This window comes from Dysidea avara, chromosome 7 (assembly GCF_963678975.1).
Source record: "Dysidea avara chromosome 7, odDysAvar1.4, whole genome shotgun sequence".
NCBI classification, from domain to species: Eukaryota; Metazoa; Porifera; class Demospongiae; order Dictyoceratida; family Dysideidae; genus Dysidea; species Dysidea avara.
In genome coordinates, this window is record NC_089278.1 from 13,191,027 (window position 1) to 13,215,635 (window position 24,609).

General features: G+C 35.6%; 2 protein-coding genes across 2 annotated transcripts in view; one reads left to right on the forward strand and one right to left on the reverse strand.

Moving 5' to 3' along the window:
• The window catches only part of LOC136261297 (methylosome protein WDR77-like), a 41,187-nt gene extending 37,546 nt beyond the window's left edge, over window positions 1-3,641 (forward strand). Inside the window, exon 9 of the mRNA XM_066055277.1 lies at window positions 3,407-3,641. Within this exon, the coding sequence (XP_065911349.1) occupies window positions 3,407-3,572 (166 nt within the window). The 3' untranslated portion in view covers window positions 3,573-3,641. The remainder of the gene's footprint in view (window positions 1-3,406) is intronic.
• A 2,057-nt stretch (window positions 3,642-5,698) lies between these two features.
• On the reverse strand, window positions 5,699-24,285 carry LOC136261515 (transmembrane protein 216-like). The gene is made up of 5 exons (XM_066055524.1): window positions 24,104-24,285; window positions 23,959-24,051; window positions 11,303-11,411; window positions 7,101-7,193; window positions 5,699-6,065 (listed from the first exon to the last, which is right to left on the reverse strand). Exons 1-5 carry the CDS (start codon window positions 24,219-24,221, stop codon window positions 6,047-6,049), a joined length of 432 nt encoding a protein of 143 aa, XP_065911596.1. The 5' UTR covers window positions 24,222-24,285; the 3' UTR covers window positions 5,699-6,046.
• Window positions 24,286-24,609: the final 324 nt, after the last annotated feature.

Below are 24,609 nucleotides of genomic sequence, written 5' to 3' on the forward strand. Positions count from 1 at the left end.
TGTTGTATTGTTTGTGTATGGGCGTGTTGTATTTGTATCTGCACTATGCACACAAGACACTTACCCACCCACAGATAAATACACACACACACACACACACACACACACACACACACACACACACACACACACACACACACACACACACACCACACGCACACCACACGCACACAAACACACAGATCCATGGCACAATTGCACACTGACTTACATGTACAATCATAGTAATAATAAAGCTTGTTATTTTGAGGTAACTGCGTGGTATATATATTTCCTTTTTGAAGTAGCTCTGCATGCATTTTCCCATTAAAGGTGGTAGTCATGTAGTGTTCATTACATCCTAATGTACAATGAATATTGCTTTATAAGGAATCATTTGTCACAAGTAGTAAGTTGTATCCCACCATTGCATTCTTGTCATGTGGTGTTTATGACATTTACCATGTATTAAGTATGCATATAATTCTAGTAGTATCAATCAAATGTCTTGTTTCATTGCCAGTGTTTGAGAAACACAAATTGGTTTAATATTTGACACCTATTATGTACTTATGTGTCAATGTCCTTATGTAACAGATTGCTTATGCTTAATTAATTTAAGTTAATAATTATCCCTTTAATCGCCAAGGATGCCATATGGTGTCCTCATGCCATAAACCTGACAGCGATAGAGATTTAGACACACTATAACATTCCTCATGCATTAAACCAACCGACGTGTCTATCTTGAAACAGGCACTCCCTAAAAAATGTGAGAACATGGATAACCGGATCCTTCATGCGCTATGGTGCATAACATTATGTATGCAATGGCATGTTATTAGCATACTAAAGAGAATTTTGAATCAACATCCATGTAGTCTACACAAGGGAAGCGGAAGGTCAGGTGGATTATAGGCCATGTGTGTATTTGTGATGCGTAGATGCAAAAGCACCTGAAAATTATAAACAGAATAACAATATTGTGTTGTAAGGATATTGTTTGCTAATGTGCTCACAAAGCTGACAGCCTGATTATGATTTATGGTTTTATAACATTGTTGTGGTTGCAATTATGTAAACAGTAGCTGTATAATCTTTCCATAGACAATAGCGAACAATATAATATACAGGTTTAGGGTATTTTGTGCTTTAGTTTGTGAGATACAGTGGCCGCTCTCTTAAGTTTTCAATTAAAATGATTCTCTTCATAGCAATGTGGCATAATTGTTATTTTATTCTGTAAATGAGTGATACTGCTTTCACTTTCAAGGAGTATTAAACACATTAACAAGATAGAAATGTACAGCAGCTACATGGCGCCCAAATGTACTGCGGTATACTAAATGTAATTCTCACATAATTATTGGCTATTTTGGTTGAAGTTAATTCTTGTGTTTGCTTGCCACAAATTAGTTATGGCTTTATCAATTTTATTGTGTGTTGTAAGATACGAGCTTCAATGCTGTTTGGCATATGGTATTGTGACCGCAATACTCATAGTGAGTTAGTGAATGAATGGTTTTCACCATCGTACAACTCTACTCGTGTATTTTATACAACAGGCGATTGTAGTGATTCTCTGCATGATATTAGAATGCTATCATATACAGCTGATGGTTTGTGGGTGGAGGTAAAGGTGCTAGCTAAACATGGACCAAATTCCAAGTGCTACATTAGTGTCTATGTGATAAATATTCAGTCAGCGTGTTTAATTATTTGTTAGAATCCATGGAATATGTAAGTGACGAATGTTTAATTATATTTTGTTAGTATTATCTTTCACCTATTGATTTACAAATTAAATGATACATTATTAAATAAAATAGAAATTTTTGGCCAAGCCATAGGTGTATTTTAATTTGATTGCGTTAAGTGACACTGTTCACTTCACTGCTCACACTAAGCCCTATATCTATTTAATTAATCACTTATCACTTAATTGCTTAATCAATGAATGTCGTGGAATGTGTTTGAACTTCCTTCTTCAAGAATGATGTGTTCATTTCTTTAATCGTGTGACAAAGCTCTACTATACTAGACTTTATATGTACTTCATTGTATTGTCTATGCGTAGATAGCTATCCGTATACAGCAACCATTATTCAATGTATTAATCTCAGTACCATTACTTGCTAGCACTGATGCTGTTCAAGCTGGTAAGGGTTTATTTTATTCACTGGGTGATGGATTACTGGAATTCATAACTGAGCTACAGAATCCCCCCACTCCACATTTAATCAAGGTGTGCAATCCATTAGTAAATAAATAAAATCTGCATTATTTTCTAAGCAAATGTGAACTTGTGCTATAATGGGGGGTACCTGTGTCACCACTTGACCAGTGATATAAGATGGCTGACCATAACTTTGTGTGTTCCTAACAACTAAGAATGCAAGAAAAAGCTAGCAAACTTGTTGTGAACAATTATAAATAAAGACAATAACCTAATCAGTATAAAATTCTGCTGAGCAAAATTTTCAATGTTAGGGAGTTGTTAGAGTTACTTTCGAGGACATATGAAGGATAATAATTTGGCACATAACACACTACTGAGAAGATCAATTTTGATTAACGTATACGGCAACAATGTCACCTTAACATGTTTAATATACTTGTAGGACAACGTTGTATTGGTCAGCATGATGAATCCAGATATCATACACATGAATTTATATATATGTTACATACGTAACGTAGCTACTGTTGCCATAGATAATAAAACATGCTTCGGTGTTTTGAAATACCAGATGTATACTGTACAAATGACTTCAATGTTTTGTGATGACTGTTTGATGGTGCACCTGACATTAACTTGGTCGCATAGTTAGACGTGTGTTGCATGTGCATGTTGTGACTGTTGTAATTGCAACAGACTTCCAGTATACGTGTGTATCCCTAGTGACCGCCGGTTAATGATGAATCTAGATACCACACTATGCCCAATTTCATTGTTGGATGGTTCAACCATTATAGTTATTAGATTTATAAATTTGTTGTTACTCGACTTGGTTGAAGGGATTGTTTTCTATGAGCGCACTGATCAATGAATACACTTAAACTTCACCACTAGAACTGGGTGTGCTTCCCAGACAGATGAGGTAGAAAGTATATTAGTAGTGTAGTGTACAAAACTGGCCAGGAGCAATCTAACATGTTTATTGTGGTCGGCCCCATTGTCTGTATTGTCAGCATGAATGATGGGCAATGATTTGTAATACTCACTGCATGTCAGTCTAATCCCATAAATGCTGGACATTTATAACAGCTAGGTGTGTACTAGTGGTTAGTTAATTGTATGAGAGAAAATCCTGTATTCATTATTAATTAACAGCTAATTTGAAACTGTAAATCCTATTAAACAACTTAATTGCGATGTGGTAATCCTCAAGAGTGAATTATTAAGTATGTTTGTGTGTTCCAACAGATACTGTAGCTCACTACATTCTGATTTTACACATGGCTTGTCATGGCATCCATCAAAGGAAGAGCTAATCACGTGTGGATGGGATAACAACTTGTTGTCCCACAGCATCAGCGACACGGTGACCTCATCACTGGAAATGTCCATTGAAAATGAAGTGACTAACTAGTTATTTACAGTTTGGAAAATTACTTACTTTCGTATATCAATTGCAATACAGTATGTTGTCCATGGCTGAGATGTAGGTCACTTGGTAATCTATTGTTGCCATGACCAGTTTAATACAAGTACACAAAAAAATTGGAATTTTCAACTAGAGTAGGGACCATAGCACATTGTTAAAAAGTACTGAAACAAGCTGGAGTAGTGCACGATATTAAATCACAATAAAACAATAAGAAGTGTTATATTCCTACTGTGCTCAAGATACCGGCCATAACAGAAATGTACAGAAGAGATATAACACTTCTTATTGTTTTACTGTGATTTAATATCGTGCACTGACTACTCCAGCTTGTTTCAGTACTTTTTATTGATGTGCTATGGTCCCTACTCTAGTTGAAAATTCCAATGTTTTGTGTACTTGTTTGTTAACTTTTATTGTAAAATAAAATTATTATGACTAGTGAACCCATGCATACCGCATCAAAAGAAAGAATTGGTGCCATGCACCCCAGCTACCAATTATCATCTGAAAAGTGAAGTATCCATTATGCTTCGTTGTCAGCTACGTATGTTCAACCCGTTACACAGCATTACGAATCAAGAATTGTTCGAAAAACACCTCTGCAATCAAAGTAGCCACTATGAAAAATACGGATGATTTCCATTACGAAGGGAAGCCATCGCGCGTTACTGCACCAACAATTTGTAGTAATACATCTAAACAGTTGAGAAAATTGGTTATTGGTGTTTGTAACAATTCAGTGTTTAAGAACTAAATTAAAATACATGTACAACCGTGCATTATATAGCCTAAGCAGCTTTTGATTTCATTCAATAAAGATAACATTTGCTACTATATACATGATATAGATGTATGGCAATTAATTATACATCTGCTTCAAAATAGTGCACTAAGAAATTAAAATACTTTCCAACTGTATGTATGCAGCATGTTATTGTTATAAACTTACTGGGGTAACAAAGTGAATGATTAATCAGTTGACATTCTTTCTTTTGATGATTATAGAAACTTGTTGGCTTTATACTATTGTTTGTTGGATATTTTAGCTAGTTATGATAATACTGTATAGTAGGGACCACAAAGGTTTGGGCATGGCCCATGACAAAAACATCACCCAAATTCACTTTTCCCTGACAGCAATGAGGCAGTATTGGTTAGGTAAAACTAAGCTAAGCCCAAACAAGCCTTTAGATCAACCCGAAATGCTTTCAACAAGTTGCTTTGAATTTTTATTTTTTTAAATTATTAAATGGAATTTTCTATTGACTGACTGAGTAAGACTCACTGATGCCTTCAGACAAGCATCACTTGATAACAGCTAAAGCTACGGGCTTTTTTTTTTTTTTTCACTGTTTGACATTGCTTCAGCCAGACACGTGCCTTTTGGCATACCGCAGTATGTACAACACATTCTCCATGGACTTACCAGTGTCCTCCTTTGTGTCCCATTCATCTTTGCTGACAGCAAAAGGTATCGATTTGGGGCAATAAAAAGCATCAGATGAAAGTGTAAGGTGTGTGGAACAGTACTTGGACTACCTATAGTTAGCAAGTTTATTTAGGCCAGTCATTGGCTACTGACGTTACATACAGCTGCTCATTGGCCTAGGTCATAATTTCTCATACGTTTTGAATTCTAGAGAAGGGTGAATTGCCACAATTATTTATTGCTGTTCAAAGACCTCAGGCAATAGAGACTGCCCTTATGAGGGGCTTAGTATCCAACTTAAACAAACCATATAACTAGAAATTATATTACTGTCCAGAATTTGTCTGCCTAAATAAAATGTTAGTTTCAATTATCTACTGAATTCATAGTTTTGTAATAAACAATCTTGATCATGACAATTTCAGTTGTATAATGTATAGTAGTAGTAGTAGTCCATTAAGAAATTGTTCATGGATTGATCAAAAAAGTCTAAAATAATCATGAGAGGGAAGCGTACAATAAAATAAATTTATTTTGCAGTTAGCTGTAGACAATTTGCAGTAAGAACATCATTGGCTCTAGAAATTCACTCCTAAAAAAATAATGCATGATCACCATATTTTGTAACAATTATAAATCCACAAAATTTAGTATTCCATAGTACTCTTTTGTAGTGATTAGTACTAAATCTCAATATATTTTGTTTATAATTTATGATCATACATTATGTAGTTGAGAAAATGGTGTTACGACAGTTAACAAAGCATGACACATGTAATGTACTGTTTGTTAAGGTTAACCACAAAATCTCTTGATCTACACAATACACAACTACATCAAACCTGCAGAAAATTGTTAAATTATTGACGATTACATAATTAAGTTACAAACACAAAAAGTACTATAATGAATTACATACAAATACAAGGAGTTTGTTGTGGTGAACATGTTGTAAGTGACAATGTTGATAGTAGCAAATTGAACACTGTTCCTTGGGTAATTGGCCATGAATATTGACAAACGTAGGTCATCCAAAGTTCTTGTACCTGAAAGACCACAAACATCATATAGTACATGCAGAAACATTTCTCTTGGCATGAATTTCAACAGGACAAGCAAATTTTGCTTGTTTACTCGACATCTATATATCTCATAATTGGTGACATCCTTGATATCACAATTGACCTAATGTAATGATCATACAGTTTAACATTTGGCGCATCGTAAATTTACAATAATGAGCTATTAGTTGGTCATAGATCAATGATGCCAGTGGCCTACCCCACCAAATGAGTTTAAGGCTTCCACAATGTCATCTTATAAACAATACAGTTGTTAGTGTTACGGAACGTGTGTAGCAAGAATTTTCCCAAATAAATATTCTTGGTTGATTCTATTGGCATCTATTTTTATGGAGGGGCACATATACATTTGCTATTCTCCTCCAGTACACCAGTGTAGTTGGGAGTACATGTTACCTGGATGCATATAAACACATTATCTGGAGTCACACTAAACTCTATATATAGCCAGAACAGGTGACCTCAAGGAAGCTTGTGGCATACTAGGCACATGTCTGTAGAAACCACACAGCTGGGACCTGGAATCCCTCCTGCATTCAATTTTGATCACACATGGATGCTAACAAGAATGTGTGCGTAAAGGTCAGAATAATATATGGTCTTCAGATGTGACATAGTTCTTAAGGTTGCAGGTGAGATCATTACATATGGCTCTCAAATGTAGAGCCAACAAATCATACAAAATTTGGCTATTTGGCCAAGTAAAATCAACATAAATAATACATCTGTATGAAGCTAGTGTTGAATGTCTAAACCATGATCCCAAGGCCTGTGCTACTAACATAGCGAACAGTGGTGAAGCCTGCACTACAGAAACTCCTATTACAAATCAGTGCCATTGATCTAGTACCACAAAACAGTTTAAACACACACCCTATCAGTTTTGCAGTCTGAAGGTGGAAGTGTTTACAAATTAGGTACAAAATAGGTGTAACTATTACATACCGTACATACATACATACATACATACACAAAGTTAACAAATATTTGTACTCTGACCTGTGAAATGTCCAAATAGCAGTAATACCAAATATCATTTGTGCCAGGAGACCAAAATATGACACACTGACTAGTACTACTTCAACTCTCAGCCTGCAATGATCACATGTGGTTGTGACTTTATGCACTGAAATATTATAACATTAAAAATGGACATCTGAAGATTGATAAATTACTCAAAATATAAAAGTGCTAAAATTAAAGTACATTAAAATTTTAACTTAGCAAAAGTTTTAGACATTCAGTGTTGACACAGCAGTAACAGAAATATTTACAAGAAGGAAGGCATGTTCAGAAGGTGGGGGTATTGTGTGTTAATTGATAGAGCCCCTACATAAAGCCAAGGATATTTTTATGGTAAACATGGCAACTCTTGACACAACACTTATATATATATATATATATAGGAATAACAAGGTTTCTATTGTTTTTGATTATTGTCCAGTTGTGTTAATCACAATTTCTTGGAGGCAAACTATATATAAGATTGCACAATGACTTGTTCTTTTTCAGTCAAAATACACGAGACACGACCCAATCTTGAATAGAAGTTCTTGAATAGAAGTCCCAACCAACTTACAGACAGTTATGCTAAAAAAATAATGTAGGTAAAACTGACATAGAATTTAGAAGCAACATTCTATAAGGTTTCATCATATTGATACTGTAATTCCATATCATAACCATTGTGTAGGTGGAAATGTATAATACTAACAACTACAATATCACTAAAAGGTCTTGTGGTAAATGTGTTAAAAAGATAATTACAAGTGTAATGTTGTGTAACCAAGTAACAATACATTTTGGTAGTTAGGTGTACCAGATATAGTTGCAAATTGATTAGCTCACACAGTATAGACCATGTGACTAGCTGGTAGCTAGGACCCAAACTTACACATGTAAGATGGTTTCTACAGCTACCCAACATCGTTTTACAATTTTCTTGTACCAATAAGACAATCCTCACAAATTTTTCCACAAATGTGGTTTTGTTCATGTCAGTGACTACCATAGAGATGTCACAGTTCTAACTGTATTGTGTTTTGTTGTGAAAATTCTTCAAGCAACACATGGCACAGTGTCATGCATGTTTTAAGGAAGCCACATGTACAGTAAGTACTGCATTATTGGAATCTAGTTACAACATCGGACATCTTGATATGAAATTCCATATTAGGAGCACAAAATTCAAAATGGTAGTCATATTAAATTGGCATGCTAGTGGTTGTTTTGTCATACATATATGCCATTGGCAAATACATATACTAACTGTTCTAAACCTATTCACCACTGGTTTTAAAATAAAACTATTCATCTGGCACTTTAATCACGCAAATAATACACATGAACAGATACGGAAATACGTGGAACTAATAGACACCTCTGTGTAGTTATTGTACCTTCAGCCAGACAGGTAGCAGAATATGTAATGGAATCTATTAATGGTGCGGCAGCTACTATGCATGGGCGACCATTTGTGAGATACAACGTAAAATTGTATTTAAGAACAATATTCATAATGTATAAAGAGTATTCATTTGGTGTGTTAGTATTACGTTGTAGCACAAAATATGCTGCTGGTTTCCTGTTGTGGCTTGTGCCACCAGATAACTGAAGAAATTCATTGTATTTGTATGACAAAATGCTATGAACTTGAAAATTCACAATAAATTTCTGTCATATTGCCTAACATCCTTGTATGCAAAATGATCTATGCTTTATATTGAATAGTATAGGTGATTATGGCTAGAATGCCAATACAACAGTAATAATCAGAACACAATGGATATACAGGCGATAACTTAAAAATACATCACCGGGCTTTAACTAGCTGACATCAAATCTGTTTTGCTTTACTAAAATAAGAAAGCATAAAAAATAACCTCTTTCATATGCAAAACTGTTACATGATTTTGATCAAGATGGGGTATGATATAGTGCCTTGGATCTAACTGCAATAAATATTATTATTGTTTCTTGGTCATTTAGTTGAAATAATTTACCTATGATCATTTATGGATCTAATGGGTACACTACATTATATCACCAAGACGACCTAACAATGATGTGAAATGAGAGCTAACATTTTGTGACCTTGAATAATTGAATTTTAAACCTGTAGAATATAAATGCTATTTGTGGTTATTGTAAATAAAGTTGAAAATTCATGCCATTCCACACTGAAACATAAACATGCATATGTTTAGTAAATGACCACATCCTTAGTACCACAGCATTTTCCAACAATTTAACTCACTAATAAACACTTTACACCACCCACATATAGTAATTATTGTACCACTCATTGACAGCATATGGCTGCTAATTGTAATCATCATTGGCTGTGGAATTATCACACTTGGTCTAAGCGTGTATTCACATATAAAATATCAATTGTTTTAAAGTATATAAATGCCTCAAGCATCAATGTGGGTAACTCAATGGCTTACAGGTACACAAATTTAATTCAATGACAATTAGTCAAGTACCGCTAAGTGGTCGCAACTTTCATGCAATTGAATAACAATATTGTCCGACGTTATGAAATCAAGTTCATTGCCACAGTTACAACTAGCCTGATGCCAGATGCCAAATTGGATTCTCCACCCTTGACAAAGTGGCTTTTAGTTGTGTCAACAAAACAAACACTGCGGCCAGGTGTTGAACAAATGTATGTGCTGCAATGTATGGGAACTAGATGAAGAATGCAAGCAGTGGTATATATGCAGAAACCTATGACGCCCATGCAGTGTAAACATAGTTATAAGCTTTCTCCAATGAACATGCTACTACAAATACCTTACAAATATAATAGATAATTGATTAATTCAATGATAAATCTCACAACACAACCATCCCATACAAAATAAGTACGCTCTACTTGTATGTGTTGCAGTGACCATGCCTATTGAAAATAGATAGAGTGAGCTGGAGAGTATAAGGTTAACGATTAAATCTCATATACTTAATTGAACAAATGAAATTATAATTTCCCACCTACTTAGGATTGCATTCATTTTAACGACAGTGATTGTGTTAGAAATACAGTAAACATCTAATTCATCCAATTAGAAAACACTTCGAACTCATTGACTGCACACACATCATGTCCAATAGCTCATTAATTAGCCATCACATAATCAGCTTAGTTTCCCACAAATAAACACTAATCTCATAAAGTTCACCTAACTAGATCAACCCGACACACCTGTATGGTATACACCACTTATACATAGAGTACAGTAAATGACAATAGAGGTATACCGTTAATTGGATTGGCTATCAGTTATTGACTATATCAGCTTTTTGGTATCAGATCGGCAACATGTAAACAAGTAGCAGATACAAATATCTTCGCTCTAGTAATACCCTGTTTATGTACATGACTAATGTCAACTGTTGATTAAAATCACTTTATAGCTGAACTTAGAGAGCAAATTATTAGAGGAAAAGTCCATGCTAACATATTGGATTGGCTATTTTTTATCGGCTTAAATAATTCTTATATCAGCTAAGTTTCACATCGGTGCACCTCTACATGACAACTATTTTAACCACATTTAAAGAATATTATTTTACAGTCAATTGTGAATACTCCGTGACATATTATGCATGAACAGTTTTATAATAAATGAATATCTCTTAACAACTACAACAAAGTTTGATGCCATCAATTAACCATAAAGTAAGTACATTAATGGTGGGATATTATACCTTTAATGTACGAAGGCATCACACAAACTACACAGTCAAATTTGTCAAAAAAGTTCACTTAGAATCAGGAATGGATACATATGGCAATAAAAGGACACTTTAAGGTAATATGATCCCAATTGAAAAGCAATTATCCATGATGCCTGTGACTTAAACTCTCAAATGCCAAACATATACATGTCTATTGACTAGTGGCACATATGGTACCATTTTTCCACTAGATAATAAAATTAAAAAGACTCCCACCAGTAGGAAATGTCAAAGGATGTGTTGCCCACACAGTTAAGGTATGTACATACCCAACAGCCAACACAATTGTTCCTATTAACTCGTGCAGTACATTAATTCATAGAGTACTTTAGGGAAAGGACATCGAAACTGTTCTTGTACTTTGGTCTTATTAAGAAAAGGAAACAACATCAGGTACTACGTAATATGTTCTGTCAGTCAAGTTGCCCGACAGTCAAGTTGCCCGACAGTCAACTTACACATATGTCTGCCATAGCAAGTGGTAGAGATATCCGAACATGGCTGGAATGACAAACACGAGTGATAACAACACGTAGAACTTCTGCTCCGTCAAGTTTCCCATAGTACCTGTAAGAATAATACACTATGCAATTACTAACATTACCCAAGACCTAGAGTTACTACACTGAATACAAAAACAAGATCCACAAATATGTATAAACAGTATTCATCAGTTAACACTCCTCTACATGAAAGCCAGAGACCTAATACACCAACAATCAGACCTCTGACAGTATAAACTATACACACATGCACACACACTCTATACACATGTACAGAGAGAGAATAGAGTATACTATGTAAGGAAGATACATCTAGACGATAAATTAACAACAGCATGTTTGGAATTTATCTCACTACTTGCAGGACAATAGCACGCACTAAGTGGACACAATAGAAGTTACTTATGGCCTCCACACGACTTTGCTAAGGCACTGACTAACTTGGTAACACTTGGTGGGTGTTATTCTCTCACAACAGAAAGCCTGCACACCTTGTGGTGTTACCTTACACCAGGTCTTTATGTGTAGGTAGTTGTACGAAATCCCAGATTTTACAAAACAAATGAAATTCTTCCAAGTTGTGTTCAATAAAAAACAAACCAAGCCTTATGTAACTAAGTTTATCAAAGAAACCAAACAATTTTGAAACACAATACTTGTTTCACACAAATCATCGCTGTGGTCATGAAAGTGGAAACTCTATGTGAGAACACATAGTCTTGCTATGCCAAAAGCTCCTACTATAGCCAATATCAAAGACAAATAAGAATGCCACCAATGTGATATATACAAATTATAGGAATAACAGATGTGAGTGAACTCAGATCAAACTTATTAAATTTCACAACACCTTATAGTGATCATTGCCAAAGAGTGACACTACATTGCATTAGAATGGCATCCAATATTCTCAGGTCAAAGTTCACATATGTAAGCATGCTAGCATGTTATAGACACAGAAATTCTTCAACCTAGGTAAGGAAAGAGTCCTAAACAATGCTTATAACTAAGCCAGCATAAACAATGGCCCAAAAACAAACTACATTTTAACTGACAAAGCTATTTACAAAACATATACCTGTTGTCACATAGCAGCAAGACAGAACATGTCATGTTGAAGATTGTTCAGGTCACTATTATTAGATATTAAACTACATCCCATAGTTTAACAAGAAACATGATACGTACTACAAATACCTAGAAATGGTCACGCCAACTATTTGTTGTACAGCAGTTCCTACATAATATTGAGACAGCAAGACTTTCAACAGGAAACTTAGACTAGTCCTGTTAAAACAGTTTATCATGTTACAAGACATATCACCTCCAAATTAGTACTAGTTTTAAGTTACCTCCTTTATTTCTAGCTAACGTACGTAGGATGGAAGCATAAGCTATAACGGTACAAAACAAACAATGTTAGGAAATAACAATAGTCATGTGAAACTGTGCACATATCCAACACCGTTGGAAATGTTCTAGAACAAATAACAAAATGTTAAATTTCAACTTTCCCAGGTCTCGTAAATTAATAACAGAAAATTATGACTGGTTGATGCATGGGCTGGTGGCTAGTGAAATTGAAACAAGTACTGTTTGTTCCTTAACAAGACAAATAAAACTGTATAGTAAGTAGTACAATAAAAGCCACTGTAAAGTTTAATTATAATGCAGTAAGTTAATCTGCAGCTCTTCTAGTTCGTCAAAATAACATTTCTGGGAGATGGTTAACAATATTACAGCAACAATAACAAAATTTAGTTTTAAGGAGGTCATTATATTGTAATTGCAGACACGCCATAAACAGCAAGGTAGTAAACTTCAACCTGTGAGATGTATTCCAATAGTATATTAACAGGCTTCATGACATTTTCATTACTAAATAGTATGTGACATCATTGGTATTATTTATATGTTCAATAATTCAAGCAACAGATGCTCTTTACATCCTGGCTGACCATTACAGTACGCATTGAGCATCCACGAGAGGGATAGAGGAACATCACAAGGAAGACAACCATACTAAAACATAAACAAAACCATTCCAAATCCTGGTTACACTATTACAAGCCAATTAAGCTTCTTAAGAAAGATCTACAGAATGTCTAGTAGGCAGAAACACTAACAATAAACTCCCTCGTCCTCCTACTTCACCACAGCTGTTTTAACTTACAACTCCCATGTACCGTCATGACCAGTGAATCATGGTAAAACAAAACCACTGACAAATTGCAAACATTCACAGATCTCACGAGAATCCAGGTGGTGGGAAAGGTGCCCTACAGCAAATCTACCAATGTGGTGCTGGATTATGCTGCAGGCTAGTGGGAACACTAATCTGAACTAGTTAACTAGTGTCTGTTTATAAAAGTGCTGTCTCATATTCAAACTGTAACACAATTTGTTACCATATAGTTAAAACATGATGTGGTAAACTGTGGTGGTGTTGTTTAGTAATAATAGGATGATGCCTTACAGCTATATTATACACCAATTTGTCCTCATCAGTGCTCACACCTAATCATTATAATATATATTCATTGACATACTAAATACTTACTTTAAACATAGTGTACATGATACACTCTGCACATACACACTACACTAGTGTGTACTGTACGTACTTTCATATACAACATATTATACATGTACACAAAATCTGTACGCACAAGTATACACGTTGATGACACACACACTAGTACACAGACAGAGAGACACAAACACACTACAATTACACACGATTCACAACAATAAAAACTTGGATGTGGTATAATATTTGATAGGCACTATTCTTATGGAAACCACATAAAACATAAACATGTAGATCATCAGGACAGGTTGTATTGTAGTGAATTTTATTAAGTGCTACCCAACCTTCCTTTCTATGAAATACCATTTGTTTTATACAATGCCAGACCATGAATGGAAGGTTTACGTATCAAGCCCCAGAGCATGAAATATGGTTAGGCAGCAAACTGAACTGAAACAAGGAAATACACAGACACAGCACAGTCTTTCCCCAATTACCTAGGGTTTTCCTATATCCCGGCCGGTATTTTTAATGACGTTGGAACAACTGTGTACAATAATTTATATACACACAGAAGCCAAATGATTAGCAAAGCAGAAACAATGGCCACTTGATAGATGGTACATAATCAAATAACAAGACCACACTACAACAGAGGCCACAGCAATAGTAGGGAGCAAGGCAACAGTAATCACTGCAGTAAGGCTAGTGTGGATGATACACCACACACAACATTCTTTCTGCAAATAATTTACCAGAGAGCCATGGACTATAGAACTGCTAGCATAAATAGAATGTCAATATACACTGAAGACATTAAAATGGCAGTATTTTGCTAAAAAAACAATAGACAGTTATTCCAAGTGTAAAATCACAGGACATGCAAGGAAGTCATGATGAAGCTATAGCAACACCAGCCAGCGTATTGCTTATTTGCATACCAGCAGTACCACAACATCAACCAAATGTTGTTAAATACATTACCAATAATACCAGCTATTAATAACATATCCCCAATCACAATAGTGTATACAATTGAATTATCACCACTGTATGGCATAAGAATCATGCTTATTAACAGAGAGCCTAAACTAAACTCTCTTTCCTTTGTCATATGCTATATAGAAGGTAGTTTTCATAACTCATAGACTGCATACTTTTTGTCCAATCATGTACATAAATACCACATTAGCTACAGGTACACAGACAGCATGTATTCACCTATTACAATACACTTTCATAATAGAATTTACATACTTCAATAATGTACTGTTAAAGCCAGACCACATAAACACGTAAAAATGAATTTTCACTTTTTCTATACAGCAGTTTTAACAATGTCATTGAAAAACATTCACCAGTCCTAATAAGCAGGCCAGTTTGATGGGATCAGCATGTTGAACATGGAAAATATTTTGACTGGTTCATTATAGGTATACACAGGGAGGGAAAGTGAAGTTATAGAACAGCTTAAAAACATCATGATCCAGTAAGATATTAAACGGTGAAGCACACAAACATACTAAATTATACGAGTGCCAGTACTACTCATTTGAAGCCAATAGAGTCAAAACATGTACAACGTACAACTCCTACGAAGATTCAAGGTGCGGCCGTAATTCTATAACGTCAATTAATCCCCCGCCAACTTAACCAACTTAATACGTACATTATTATTCTCTTAATCATAAATTACATGTGCAATATTGTTACCAATGATACAGGTTAAAAGTACTACATGGAACAGTTAAACAGTTTCAATTTACCAAATATGGGAAACTTCAGGGATCAATGTTACAATATCACATGGTATTGTAGGTCAACAAAAATGTAACAGTTTGCCAAAAGATGTACACCCACTGGTAGAACAAAAGAAGAAACAACTTAGCCAATTTACTACATGCATTCTTGAATCCATTCCAGGATATCCCAGTTGCATCACATCAAAGCTAAATGACTGTATGGATTAGTATTGTTCACCACTGAGTACATTGTTCTACGAACCGTAAAGCAGTACACTTGAACATTCAAACAGAAAACTCTACAAGGAAGGTTAAAAGATAGACTATATTCTTGTACCTGACAATGTGCAATGAGGGTTCCAAGCATGTCAATAGCAAGAGGCATGTAGCAATCAGGAATTTCAGTTGAAAATATCAAAGGGTGCAGCTGAAAGAAACGTTATTATTCATTTAATGAAGAGAAACGAAATGTTCCCTACGCTTTCATAAGTAGGGCATCTTTCCTGTAGGAAAACCAGAGGAAAACACTAAATTTAGAGGCTGCTTGGATAAGCAGTTTAATGTTTGATAAAATTATACCACACAAATTTCCAAAGCATATTAGTCACCTGACTTATAATGACATTAGATGTAACAACACCTATGGCACAGAAAATTTCAGGAAGATTACAAAAGAACTGAAACAAATTGGCTGGCAATAAAACAAGACAAATAGTTTAACAGCACATGTGTGCCTACTATTATCCTACACATGTACTAATGCTGCTACATATTGTCTAGTAAGGAAAATGTCTATCAGTTACCATTTATAGTACCTACTTTTTTTTCATTTTCTTTGAAATATATACAAGTTCTATATAAGAAAGAGTCTTTGTACTAATAGCTCCATAAAGGGTCTAACTAGTTTAATATCAACTAACTGTCAGAATACACATGTATGGTAAGTATGAAAAAAACAAAAAAACAGTGTCATAGGCAGTCAAAGACCATACAGTACACATACGATCCATTCACAATTTTTCAACAACATTTCCCTCGAGTCAAGCTGCCACGAAAATGCATGTCTTTCCCACACATTTAATCAACATCCAAATATATATAAAGCGAAGGAAACAGGAAATGTCCCAGTGACAACAAACCTGCCACAAGTAATGCATGTAAATGATAGTTGGCAAAGTGAGTGGGCTCACACCATTATGTGGACTGATCAAATCAGTACATAACTCAATAAGTGAATCAGGTTAGCCCAACTAGTGGGCAATCTCACATTTCACTGGTAAATTACTTTACACACTGGCTGCCCAGGTAACAGACGCCATCACTTCGGAACACATAACCTTTTATGGCATTTTACTTGAGCTACAAAGCAAAGTCTTGGTGTTTGTGCAAAACAGGCATATTTAACACTAAGCCTTATAGTAAATGTGTTGATTTTGGGAGTTCCATGCACACAATAACATATTGATTAACACCTAGGGACAATTAAAACAAACATAGGAAACCAACTGAGCTAATAGAAAAGGTGATTTCTTTAAGTTGCCTAGCAATCCAATAGGTAGCCTGTTTTACTACAACTTGGTTAAATCTTCTCAAAACAAATAATACATGATCTAAATAAAGTAACACCACTAACTTAAAAAAAAAAAAAAACTCATAAATTGTGTAGGATTAGGTATGAAATATTTCAATTAAGAAAACCATTCACCAAAAGAGCTGTTTTTTGTAAACATTTCATTAACAGTTGTTCATCAGCTGAATAGCAGACAGACGACCACCAGATAGTGTCTCCTGACATGCTAACTGCTGCTACCAATGGCTTACCACATTAAACCCTCAATGACCATATCGTAGTGATTACTTGAATGACATTACACCACATGTAAATTGGAAAAAACTGAGGTGTTACTTCATGTTAAAGTTTGCTATGTCACTGCCGGTTTGTGTGCAAACACTCATGATCTTCAAACACCAACGTTGTGCAACAAATGTACATGCAAAGATAAAAGGATAATAAAAAAACTTTACATGTGACTGAAAACTGCATCAGTCTAGTCTAGTGTAAACTACAAAGTATAATAAGGATGTGCATGCATGTACAGGACAAATACACAACCATCACTAAAAATTGTCACATCTAATCTGGCACTGTGATCAGCTATTCTTTATAGGTTTCTGACAAAAGAACTTGTTAAATTACATAATCAACAGTAATCTAAGACTCTCTGATTTGCGCGCACACACACACACACATACCCACAAAGCCACAGATACACAGGAAAGCAGAATCAATAGAGGGTACAGCTGCTACAACTCAGCAAAGCCACCTGTAGCATCACAAGGCTTTTAATACAGTTTCCTAATCAAGTTTATCAAGACCAAGTATAGCTGGAGGCACATACTTTCTTAACAAAAAACCGACGTAAATGGAATAAGCTAACTGGTTTTAGTTAGTTACTATGTTAGAAGGCTTAGTTGAACAATAGACAAAAACACCAAAAAAACTAAATTATTCATCTCCACCCAGAATTACTTCACTGTATTTTAATTCCAAAAACATACACAGAAACTCCCACAATGTGAAAGCAATGATACAATGTTACAACAACTTGGCATCATAGCACTTACCACACACACACACATATGCAGCCGACCATTGTATATGATGCAGTAAGCTTCTGCATTAATTTTTTAAAACCTAATGTGCTTAATAATATTGGTTGTGAATCCATCGACGTATAGTATCATTGTTTTGCATATCTGAGAAACTGAAAAATGTTATGACGCATAAAATCAAGTATTTCGAGTTACACTGCAAGTTTCATGTAGAGCTAGCATGTATGGAATGCTAAGAGTAACTCTGTCACTAAGTGGCACTACACAGAACATGCAGTTTACTACCATGCATGCATGATATAGTACAAATGTGGTTGAGCCCCTCAATATCATTTAAGACACACGTACAATTCATTTGCTGTCTGGTAATAAACATCTAACAGCCTAAAATCATGGTGGTATTGTGACAAGCATTGCTCCAACTGAGATGCATAGGTGGTCTTTGATCAACAGTAAAGGTGTGAGCTGTTGAATAAAGACCATACACTTCACCAATTGACATATACACATGCTGCGTAGACAGTACTATCTGCTCCACAAGGATTCACTGATACAGGAAGCAATTGATCGTAAAGTAATGAACTACCACATTCCACAGTACTAGAATGTCACACTTCAAGTTGTCTTAGGGTTGCCCGGTGGGTGGGTTGGCTTCAGAAGAAAGAGGCAGGCATAGCCATACAACTAACAGCTGTGCTTAAGGTAGGAAGAAATCTTACTAAAATGTTAAGGATTGGCCATGAATTATCTTATTAGAGAAGTAATGTCCTTTGGACCTGCTACCAAAAGGATTCTCTCTGCAGGGAGGTAACTGGTAATAGAACCATCTATAGTACCCTAACAAACCAATTAACTTGAAAGCAAATGGGACAATTTCTGATAAGGAAAGCACACAGCCACTGGAATGTTAATATAGTTATTCTCCATAACACCCGACAGCAATAGTGGTAGTCTCCATAGTACTAAGATACACTATGCTAGATATGACGCAATAAATGTAAGCCTTTCTATGCTAAGCTACAGATAGCACTTCTACAGCACTGGGGGGTGGACAGTGAACTCAATTTCCTAAACGTGCTGTAGAATTATTTCAAAAATCTCTTAACAATCATGCAATTCATTAGTATGACCTTACAGAACAGTGGCTTAAAATGTAAAGTCTAAAGTCTAACAGTTTACCACATAAAACAAGCGGTACCACAAACAAGTTCTTCAGAGTACTTTCAACCTCTTATGGTGACTTGACAATGTTTATGAAATAGGCAACATTAATTTCACGACTTACAACAAATACTAATCGTGACCGTTTACTTGCAAGGGGCTTTATCTGCTATTTATTCAATGCATCACAAAAAAAATTTAAACTTCCAAATTTCTTTCCCCATTAGATCAAGCAATCATCACGACATGTCCTATCATAAACTTATGTACACTTTAAAAATATATGTCACAGTATAATGTGCTCTAGATCTTCTCAGCACTAATGAATAATCACAAGCACGGCAAGTTGCAAGGTCTAACTATCATAAACAGAAGTCATAGAAGGATACCAGTGTACTAGATGCAGCAGAGCAAATCTCATTGTGTCACCATTACATACCATATACTTATGCCAGCATAACAAATGAACAAGCTAAGCTGGTATATACGTGTCTAAGCTAACTATAAGAAAAGGTGAATTACCCATGCCTGTGGATCCTTTTCCCAAGGTTATATAAACAGTTGTTTTTGTAGGTAAACTGTTAACCACTTAAATCTAAGTGGTGGTTACTATGTGGAGGTGTTACTGTAGCTATAAAGGATATAAACATTCAGAAAAAAAATGAACCATGTCCATACTGGTAAAGGTCAATTGTAACATACATGTTATCAATCTGCTTGCACAACTCAATAGCCTACTTTAACAATTACATTAGTAAAGCCTCTTGTATCCATGGGGATCACTGAAACCAGCTGACTGGTTGTTGCTATGTAGCAGACAAGATTAAATTAACGGTATGCAGCAGTTAAAGATTTTATACTCCACTGTGAGAAATCATTAGATCAAAAGAAATGTTTAAGGTATGGATAATTGGAGAGCAATACCATTATACAATTATCCAATTCAGGTTATGGCTTGAATACATTCATACACAGACTCAAGAAAAATAACTGAGCCTTTATTCCGCTGCAGCAGAATTTAATTAAATTGCCATGCAACATGTGTGTGTGTGTGCGTATGACCAGGAGTATCACTCCAGTTGTTGATGCTATACACTTGAACACTCATCTGGTGCAGTCACTTCAAGTGTCAGGAATATTGTACAGTGGGCAGAGTACATCACACCTACCAAGTAAATTGTGGCGATCATCTTTAAAGCCATCACATGCAAACATGCCTAGAATGCTGAGAACCACACCCTTTTTGGTAAGTGTTAAATGTCATGCTTGTGAGGTAGTGTTACAAGGTTAGCTCAACACCACCACAGTATAGTATTACATCAAACTAAGGTCACTTTGCTCGACATAGATACAGATGTATGATTACTCATTCATGACAGGTGACACAGTTGTTGACATTTAACCTCCACCTTTAACAGTATCTATGCTAAGGTCAACGAAGTTGCATGTACCTACTCTGTGTGTGTGGTATACGTATGTCTGCTGTGCGTGTGTGCATGCTGTGCTATCTATGTGTGTATGTAAGTGTACATGCATGCATGCATGTGTCGCACAAGCTATGTGTGTGGTGAATGTGTTCTATGTGTGGTGCAGGTGCTATGTGCCTGCCATGTGCTGAGTGTGTACTATGTGTGTGTGTGGCCAAGTTTACAGTGCAATTAGCAAAATGAAAATGATGATGACTTCACAGTTTCTATGGCACTAAACAGACAACAACAATTACAATGCTATTAAACCATAGTTAGTAAAGTAATAACATTAGGTCAGCAAAACAATAACTCTTGACACACAAAATAATTATTCAATAAATTTCTTTTTTCTTCCTTTACTGAAAGTCAACTGAAACAACCATATGACACTCACAAGTAACACTCCAGCTGCTGTGACTCGTCATGGGTACGATTGTGCTCATTCAATGTGAGCCCAGACAACACAGGGTGGCCCACATGTGTCTAGCCCAACAAGCACGCAAGGCTAGGGTAATATCATGCTACTTGGAATCAATGCCAGTTAAATGGAAAGTGTGTGCTAAAACAGACAAACAGCTTTTGCATACCGTGTCAATATTTACGTTACATCATACACAGATGGTGTTAATGTAATATGTTGTTTATTGTCTACATATTAAGGATGTGGACAATTACTTGTATAATGTGGTGCTGGGATAGACATGTTCTCAACCACATTCAGTAAGTGATCACTTAACCACAGGCACAAGCTGAAGTGGCCTTGCATCAAAATTGGCTCAGCACAAAGCTGTTCTTACCATGCTGAATTAATGGCTACACACTATACATACACACATACTTTCACTTATTTTTTGCTTGTTTGAGGATCTTCATCCCATCCAGACAATCAACCTTCACCTCCATCCCAACTTTTCAAGGGAGATATCCCCCCCACCTAACCAAGCTTATCCATGGAAGTAAATATTTCCCCTAAGGCATGATGTGCATACATGATGTAAACCATGTTGTTGGCTTGCAAGCCCAACACAAGTTCCCATGAACAAATGGTGTATTGTGTTCACTACATGGAAGCTGGCAGCATACACACACTATCCTCACCACCACACACATATTCATGTGCACACACACACGTACGCACGCACGTACACACACACACACACACAAGCATGTACTGACACACATCATACCATCAAAAATGTAACCAAGAGTTCTTATATTATGAACTCTTAAACGCCACACACAAAAGTATTATATCAATGAGATATGCATGTTGTAAGTTATCACATTAACAAGATACCTGATACAATTAGTAGAAGCTATTACAAAAATACACATTTGTGATTTTCATGTTTGTAATACTCAAGTAATTCTTCATAAATTAATCGTGTTGTTGACTTCATCGTGTGACTGGCATGGCAGAATAAATTAATATACAGACACTAAAGTTACTAAGCTTCCTTGTATAAGAACCAGTTGAATAGAATTCCACTTCACAACACATCAATGTACTACCATGGATACTCAGCTCAAAAACCACATACTTCATATCATGAAGTTCATGCACATTTCAACCAACACAGCAGCATACGACAGTTATTAGGATACACACAACAATATTATGTTACCAACAGCCGTACGAGCTTGTGTTAAGACACATGGTAGGTGTGTCATGCATGGTCTAAGAAGTCAGCGTGACAGGCGACAAATTACAGTGAACTATTGCATCAATAATCATAAGCTGGGTATACAGTTAATTAATATTTTTATTGTATAGTAAGATCTCTGGAATGAGTCTTATCCACAATTACGTCACAACGCAAAAATGGCAAAAAGTATGGGGGCCTTTTGTACAGAGAGCCATTGGGAAGAAACCAAAAGCAGACCGTAGGACTACTCGAGAAGCACGAAAATGCGTGCCCCTATATAGTAAGATAGTCAATAAGCCTCACCAGAGTTTTCTAATGCTTTCTTCACGTGGAACATCTCGAAACGTTATCCCTTCCATACAAAGTATCCCACTTGGCCCCCACACTTTTCGCCATTTTGCATTATTTTCGTGTTGTGACGTGATTGCGGATAAGGCTCATAATTGTCCATTGTCCCTGGAAAATATACTATTACTATATTTGGGACCAAATCGACAAGGTGGTCTTGTTAACAAGGTGACCGCTAAGTGACAGGTTTTACTGTAAATGGGACATTGAAATACCTTTGTGAATATTTATTATTTACACCTTGGTGCCATCATAATAATTACATTAATTTTTTTTTGCCAAATTTGGTTACTGTAAATGACAAAAGCTTGGCATGACTGAAGTTTGACAGATTTGATGAATTGGATTTGGTGAATCAAAGCAAATTCACCAATTTTATTTGCTAAATTGTTCAATATTGACTGCATATTAAATTCGTCAAACCTTCATCTACAAACCTGCTTCACATGCTGGTTTGCTAAAGTTAAGTTGCACCAAACTTTTGTTGTTTACAGTATACAACATGCACAAAGTGTCATGCAAAATGTACAAGTTTTTGTTCAAAATCAACAACAAAGAAACTACAGTACCTTACTTTTTAAGACACAAAATATATAGTAAAAGCAGTCCTAGTTGTAACCCTGACTATACTCAAGCAAAATGTTAACAAACAACACTACGCAAGTCAATAATTACTTCAAGGGAAATCTACAATACTTCTAACAACAAATCAATTGCCATACTCTCACAGTGAATACTAAGTTAATGTAACTGCTAAAGAACTATGTCCCCACTTAACCTCACAATACAATGGAATACTGTGATTTACGTTATTTCTGGGGCAACTCTTGACTGGCGTAATGCTATGCAGACACTTGTTGACACATACCCATCAAATTATACATCATATAAATACATTCACATGCACTTAGCCGTGCTGGCTTGCATCTGGAGGGTGTATTGCAGTCATACAGGAAAGCCACACACAAAAACAGCTAGAACCGAAACTAGACTGCACAGACACAGCTGTTACCATTATACCCCGCATTGTAACTTCGTATAGCTCTTAGAAACCACGATTGCCATGGTAATACACTCTTACATTTACTGCATAGCAACTCACCTAAAAATAACCTAACAATTTCATTGCCTGTTAGGAGTATCAAAAGCACCACCTCTGGCCAAAAGTTTCTTGCTGGATATGGTAGAACCACAGCTACAGATATCACATCGATAAGTGTATTCTAACAATTTGGGTTAACTTCAACCTTTATATATCATGAGCGATAAGACAGCAAGGAAGTAAAGTGCTAAATACCAACTGCTAAAGTACAGTACTACTTGGAGCGGTAAGGATGCTAATCTTCTGACCGCTTGAGACTTCATAACTCCGGATTAGCGCCTAACAATAATATTTATGCTCACTGTAAGCGCCATGAATTTTCGCCAGCGAGAAATTGCCAATACGTTCCAGTATAACCTTACGGGTGTAGCAAAAATATAAGCTTTAAGCACAGCTTTTAAAAATAAGCTAATTTTTTTTATTTCGCGAATTTAAAAATCTATGTGGGATAATTTGTGTCCATAACAACTCATTCATTTATGCAAGTACTTATTATCAGCTACATGACTGATAATACATGGTAGAACAGGCTAGCGTCATGTGGCTAAATACTCCAAACTGCATGGATCGTTGTCTGGACAACAATACAATGTTTTTGTATTAAAACTTATGTCAGTATCAGTTAATGCTACATAATATCTTTTATCTTTA

Bases quoted from the DNA above. Each gene is read 5' to 3' on its own strand.
- LOC136261515 (XM_066055524.1), bottom strand. From the start codon at position 24,221: ATGAAGTCTCAAGCGGTCAGAAGATTAGCATCCTTACCGCTCCAAGTA. The intron at 11,412-23,958 runs GTGAGTTGCTAT...TTATTCTTACAG, and splicing joins AATTGTTAGGTTATTTTTAG to GTACTATGGGAAACTTGACG. The intron at 7,194-11,302 runs GTAAGTTGACTG...TGATCATTGCAG, and splicing joins TTGCTATGGCAGACATATGT to GCTGAGAGTTGAAGTAGTAC.